Source organism: Struthio camelus, chromosome 3 (genome assembly GCF_040807025.1).
Source record: "Struthio camelus isolate bStrCam1 chromosome 3, bStrCam1.hap1, whole genome shotgun sequence".
NCBI lineage: Eukaryota > Metazoa > Chordata > Aves > Struthioniformes > Struthionidae > Struthio > Struthio camelus.
Window position 1 is genome coordinate 15695776 of NC_090944.1, and position 6544 is coordinate 15702319.

Sequence of the window (6544 nt, forward strand, 5' to 3'; positions counted from 1 at the left end):
GGTATTCACATGAAATAGTTTTAAGACTTGACATTTGTATTTCAGCTTTCCCAAACGCTTTATAGACAATAGGCAGAAATAATTTTATCCACCATCTATGGGCTCCCTGTAAAAATACTACCACTATGTAAGCATTGCAGCAGCACTGAAACGGTGATTATAAGCTTTTTCTGATATCTGTTCTAATCTGGGAGTTAGAGATGATCCACAGCACTAGCAGCAAGATATACAGAGGAAGCATAGTTTGGGCTAGAGACTCATTTAATTTGATTTTATAAAGTCTCTTATATCTAAAGCCAGCTTATGATAGCCTTATCTAAGTTATCTAATATCACTAAGAGTACACAGCATCTTATTACCTCTCCATATTCACCATTCACATTCTCTCTGAAGTTATCCAGCAGAATTATACTTCGTGGGAGCCACAGACCATAGCCAAATTGCCATCTATCAGTTTTCTGCCTATTACAGTTCTGACAGTTAAATTTATCTATAGTTAGTTATAGGGGTGGGAGGTGGCAATTTTGTTTCATGAAAACTTTTGAAATTTGTACTGGAACAGAAACATCTCTTTCAGCATCGTCACAAAAAATGGCTTCAAAACAGCTATTTTCAGATCTAAAGGATCTGAAAAGAGGAATGTCTGTGAGAGCTGACTGGCATGGGAGACCTGTGTTCGCTTCCCCCCACTACTCTAATTTCAACTAGAAATTCTCATGGCAAATACTCTGAACGCACAAATGAATAGGAACTTGAACCCAGACTTCCTATACCCCAAGCCAGTGCACTAATTCTCTTTCTGAGGACAGAGATTATTGAAATTATGCCAAAAAGCTTCTTGAGAATACAAACAGCTTTACTTGGTTAACTTTCTTTGCTGGAAAAAGGGAGAGTTAGCAGTGATTATTTTCCTATAATGCAGACTGCCAGAGGAAAACGTTACCTCACTGCTCTAGGCCCAAATTAGTAGCTGTCAGTTCCCACCTCCCCTACGTTTTACCATCTTAAGGCAAAGGCTGCATAAAATGGCAGCCCTTGATGGGAAATTCACAGCCGGGCGCTCAGGCTGCAGAGGTCTTTGCATTCATTTGACAATTTACATAAGCATACAAAACATAACTTTACAGACTGATTTACAGGACATTTTCCCTTGGAGCAAAGGTGCACCATAAACAGCTCCATTAACTAACTCACCACTTAAGATTCATACAAGTCCATAAAGTAGGTGTTAAATAGACCTTGTATTGATCTCCTCAAACTGGAATGGTTTTTACTGCCAGGACACAGAAACATGCTATTGAGATATATACAATCATTAATTGTCTGCATCAAGATCAGAGGCTGGAAAAATATGAACCCAGTTTTTTCACTGTTTCATGCTTGATTTCATTAGCCGGTATAATGGCATAAAAAATCAGGTCCACGGTTTCATTTTTGAGCCTGTCACCATTAAACACTACACTCGGCAAATCTACTAGCACGCACATCTAGATACTGTAATCTGAACTGCTCAGGAAGAAGTCAAATATTCAGGAAACCCATGAGAGTGTAATGAAATGGACTATGAATGGCAGAACAATGCAAAACTACAGTGACCAGATTTGAAATGACAAATCCCTCTTGAGTGCAAGGTAGCTGGTTTCAAGAGAATATTGAAAGAACATGCCTTACCTGTGTAGTGCACCACACACGTCTGACCCTTCTTCGGAAATGTCCGTCCTGTTAAAATTATGAAAGATTATTCTTTCATTTTCTCTGATTAAGTGGTATGGCTAGGCAGGCTTAATTTTTAAGTGGAAAATATGAGACTGTGATTTGTATTGACATATTTTATCCAAATCACCAATATGCAGGACTGGAATGGGTATGGTTTAGGGTAAAAGGTTCCAGTTTGGCTCCTGCAAGACAAAATAGTATTTCCATTACAGTAATGCAATTTTTCCTATATATTCATGTATATACAGGCATCACATATGCGCTTACATTCTGTAAGCATAAAAGGATTGTCAAAGCTTCATTGATTATAGCCTTAAAATTTTCAGAATATTTTTGCTATAATTTTTCACATAAACTCATAGTTTGACATTGTGAAACATTCCATTTTTATTCGCTCTTCTAATGCTTTTCACTCAAGACAGCTCTAACAAGGGCATATTAATTAGCAGGGAAGGGTTTTCAAAAAATTGTTATATACAAAGGCAGTTTAATTTTGCAGTGTTCAGGCAACAGTAAAGCAGTGATGCAGGGACTTCTCGTAAGAGCCTGGTAGCTCCCCTTAAAATTGTGATACTGAAAGGAAAAGGCTGGAATTATTTTCTTGCCACTGGGAAATGGAATTACCATTTCCATTTTCCCTATTCTAAGTACTGCCAAATGCACTAAAAGCTAGGGAGAGATTTTCCAGGTTAATCTAGGTGCCAAGGAATGGCCTATCAAAGCAGCTAACTCAGATTTCTGAAGCAATGTTGGCTAGGAGAGGGCCCAGGCTCAACAGAACTTAACAGTATGCGTGAGATTAACCATTAACAAACAGCCTTGCCAAAAAAGCTTGAAACTGGAGAGTCAGACAGTTCATCTCCTACTCGGCTCTCTGGCTGCTGTAGTCTGAATTAACATGATAGCATGTGATGCATTCTAGAGTATAAGACATCAGATAACACATAAACTTATATGCCCAAAACACCATGAGTAGTAAACGGCAAGAAGGTAGGGCAATAAGATGAATGGAATTTGTAACATGAAACTGAGACGATGGTACTTTCCTGCATCGTCTGAACAGCCTTGTTCACCAGCCTGTGGATGGCTGGAATACCTCTAACTGTGGGTTGCACAAAGCATGAAACAGCAGTTTATCCAGTCAGGACACCACCGTAACCCTGAGGTGGGAGTTTTCTCTTTTAACTTCAGCCGTACAAAACATAGGCAGCTATTGTACAACCATCTTCTGGGCTTCTTTTATTGAAAATGGCAAAATAGAAGTGGAGGTGAATTGAAAACTGGTTGAAGTGCCAGGCTCAGAAGGTTGTGATCAGTTGCACGAAGTCCGGCTGGAGGCCACTCACTAGTAGTGCCTCCCAGGGGTCAACACTGGGACCAATACTTTTAACATCTTCATTAATGACTAGGACGGTGGGACGGAGAGTGCCCCAAGCAAGTTTGCAGAAGGTACAAAACTGGGAGGAGTGGCTGATACACCACATGGTTGCGCTGCTATTCAGAGGGACCCTACAGGCTGGAGAAATTGGCAGAGAGGAAGCTCATAAAGTTCAAGAAAGGAAAGTGCAAATTCTTGCCCCTGGGGAGGAATAACCTCGGGCCGGTGTCCAACTGGCTAGAGAACATATTTGCAGAGGACCTGGGAGTCCCGGTGGACATGAGCCAGCAAAGCGCTCTCGTGGCAAAGAAAGCAAACAGCATCCGAGGCTGCATTAGGAAGAGCATTTCCAGCAGGTCGAGGGAGGTGATCCTTTCCCTCTACTCAGCACTGATGAGGCCACACCTGGAGCGCTGTGTCCAGTGCTGGGCTCCCCAGTACAAGAGAGACATGAAGCCCCTGCAGTGAGTCCAGCAAAGGGCTACCAAGACTATTAAGGGACTTGAGCATCTCTCCTATGAAGAAAGGCTGAGAGAGGTGGAACTGTTTAGGCTGGAGAAGAGAAGACTGAGGCGGAGACCTTATCAACGTGTTTAAATATCTGAAGGGAGGGTGTCAAGAGGATGGGGCCAGACTCCTCTCAGTGGTGCCCAGTGACAGGACAAGAGGCAACAGGCACATACAAAAGCACAGGAAGCTCCGTCTGAGCACGAGGAAAAACTTCTTCACTGTGAGAGTGACTGAGCATTGGCTTAGGATGCCCAGAGAGGTTGTGGAGTCTCCATCCTTGTAGATATTCAAAAGCCAGATGGTGCTGGGCAATATGTTCTACACGACCCTGCTTGAGCAAGAGGCTTGACCCAGATGATCTCCAGAGGTCCCTTCCAACCCCAACTATTTTGTGATTCTATGAAATGCACTGAGAGAAATACAACCTATTCCAAGAGAGGCAAGACATATTATCCTCAGGAAATGACTATGGGAAAAATGTAGATGCCTGCGTTAGACTAGACACCTAACCTGAAAGAAGTTATGCAAGATGAATCCTACCCTTGCTAAAACAGGTTTTATTCAAATGATAAACCGTTAAATATAGATCACAGAAAAGGAATATCAGACCTTAGTAAGACATAATCCACCATGTGAGTATAACAGCAGCAAAGTCAAAGAAGCTACATAAATTCATATCACGGCTGAAGTAGAAACAGAGATCCTCAAGACCACTCACCGGCAGTGGTTTTATGATAATGTTTAAAATCAGTAGATTTTGACTGAGACTTGCAAACAAGAGAAACAATCCATATAACCTTATTTGGTTATTGCATACAAAGAGTGCCTTGATATATTTAATAGCTAAATAGTACTATTATGAGTATTATAGTCATACTTCCTATACTGCAATACTTCTGACACCCACAGAAGTATGCTGCATTTACATCCGTGCAATCCGGAGAAGAATCTGCTCCCCAGAGCTGAAGAGCGCAGAGGGAGAAGCCCAATCTAAACGCAACACACAAAGAAAGAAAAAGACACCGGGCCAAGAAAGTTAAGCTTGCGACTGACTTTAGCAAATTGTTCACGGTCGGGTATTAGCCAAGGACGAAGCTGGCCTCTTCTACAGCTACATGCGGCTGTAGATCAGTAATGACCTCCTCCTCGAAAAGCTACGCGATGATACTATAACGGTGTGGGAGAGCGGACCGCCACGAAGCCGCGCGGAAAGCAGATCCTGCGCCGAGCGGCGCTGCAGCCCGGGCTGAGCCTCAGCATCACCCGGGCCGCTGCCGGCCGAACCGGGCAAACTTTGCAGCCGTGCGCGCTCGCTGCGCAGCGGCCCGCAGCCCCGCCGCTCCGCCCCTACTTCCCCGCGCTCGGATGTGCGCAGCCGGCCGCGGACGCCAGCGCCTGACTCCGCAGCCCCCTCGCTGCCCCTGCTGCTGCCGCCCAGAGCCGCGGCGCCGCTCCCGCCGGCTTCCCCCGCCGCCGCGGAGCCCGGGGGCGGCCCGGCCATCCCCCGGCCCTCCTGCCCCCCGCCCCCGCGGCATCCCCATGCCGCAGGGCTGCGCCTCCGCTCCCCGGCGCGTCCCGTACCGTCTCCCGGGGAGATGGTCTCGATCTCCACCCCCATCACGGCTCGGCTCGGCTCGGCTCGGCTCGGCACGGCTCGGCTCGGCACGGCTCGGCTCGGCTCGGCACGGCACGGCACGGCTCGGCTCGGCACGGCTCGGCTCGGCTCGGCACGGCTCGGCTCGGCTCGGCTCGGCTCGGCTCGGCTCGGCACGGCTCGGCTCGGCACGGCACGGCACGGCACGGCACGGCACGGCACGGCTCGGCTCGGCTCGGCTCGGCACGGCTCGGCACGGCACGGCACGGCTCGGCACGGCTCGGCTCGGCTCGGCTCGGCTCGGCTCGGCTCGGCTCGGCTCGGCTCGGCCCCGCTCCCCGGCGCGGCCGGACCCCCAGTGCAGGAGGCATGCCCCTCCGCGGCCGGCCCACAGGGGCCCGCCGAGCTGCCCGTCAGCCGCCCGCAGCCAATGCGGGGCAGGGGCGGGGAGGCCGGGGAGGGGGCCGCCCGCCCGCCCGCCCGCCCGCAGCGCCGGGGGGCCCGGGGGGCGCGGGGGGCCGCCCGCCCCGGCCGCAGCGCGGCGGCGTCTGTGCTGCGGGCGGGCACCGGCGCGGCTCGCTGCCTGCCTGCCTGCCTTCCCCCCGCAGCGCTTCCCCGGCGTTTCGCCGCCGTTTCCCTCCGCCCGCCCATGCCCGCAGCGGAGTTGAGGCGGCGGGAAGGGTCTCGGGCATGGGCGGAGTTGCCGGTCCCGGCTGGAGCACGCCCGAGCTCACCGCCAGGTGCCGGGCAGGAAGCGGCTCGGCCGGGAGCGACGAAGGCCGGCGACGGTGGGGAGCGGGGCCGGTCGGTGTGCGGCTCTGCGCCGGGGACACCCGCCCTTGCAGGCTGGGGGGTTGTGTGCGCCCTTCCCTGCCGCAGCAGCGCTCCGGGCAGTGAGGAGCAGGGTGCCCGGGGCAGCACGGGCAGCTCTCCGGCAGGCTGCTCTGAAGCACCTCGAGTTTCAACTCCCCGTGCTCGTCTGTGTTTTAAGCAAGAAAATCCATGTATGTATTGCTCAGGGGCTCCCGTCGTGTTAGATTACAAGTTTAAAAGCCTGTGCAAGAGGAACAAATATTTCTGGCAGGTGTATCCAAAACATTGTTTCCGTATAAGCTATTTTGTATGGGAATCCTGCAGTTCCCATCGACCCTTAAGGGATAGTTCTGCTGACAGTTCTGTGTTCTGGGTTAAAAAATGAAAACTAACTCCTCAAATCATCAGTTTTCCAACTGAAAGAATTGTATCCATCTCATTCAAGCCTGCACTCCTCTGACATTTTATTTCTATATTTGCCCTTTTCACTGAAGTTATGCATTTGCAGGAATTTCATCTGTTATAAACTCGAT

The 6544-nt window shown here is 49.6% G+C and overlaps 1 protein-coding gene across 1 annotated transcript in view; it reads right to left on the reverse strand.

Annotated features, from left to right (window-relative positions):
• FKBP1B (FKBP prolyl isomerase 1B) overlaps positions 1-5331 on the reverse strand; it is a 47035-nt gene extending 41704 nt beyond the window's left edge. The window contains exons 1-2 of the mRNA XM_068937048.1: positions 5186-5331; positions 1672-1719 (exon numbers count right to left, since the gene is read on the reverse strand). Of these exons, the coding sequence (XP_068793149.1) occupies positions 1672-1719; positions 5186-5222 (85 nt within the window). The 5' untranslated portion in view covers positions 5223-5331. The remainder of the gene's footprint in view (positions 1-1671; positions 1720-5185) is intronic.
• Positions 5332-6544: the final 1213 nt, after the last annotated feature.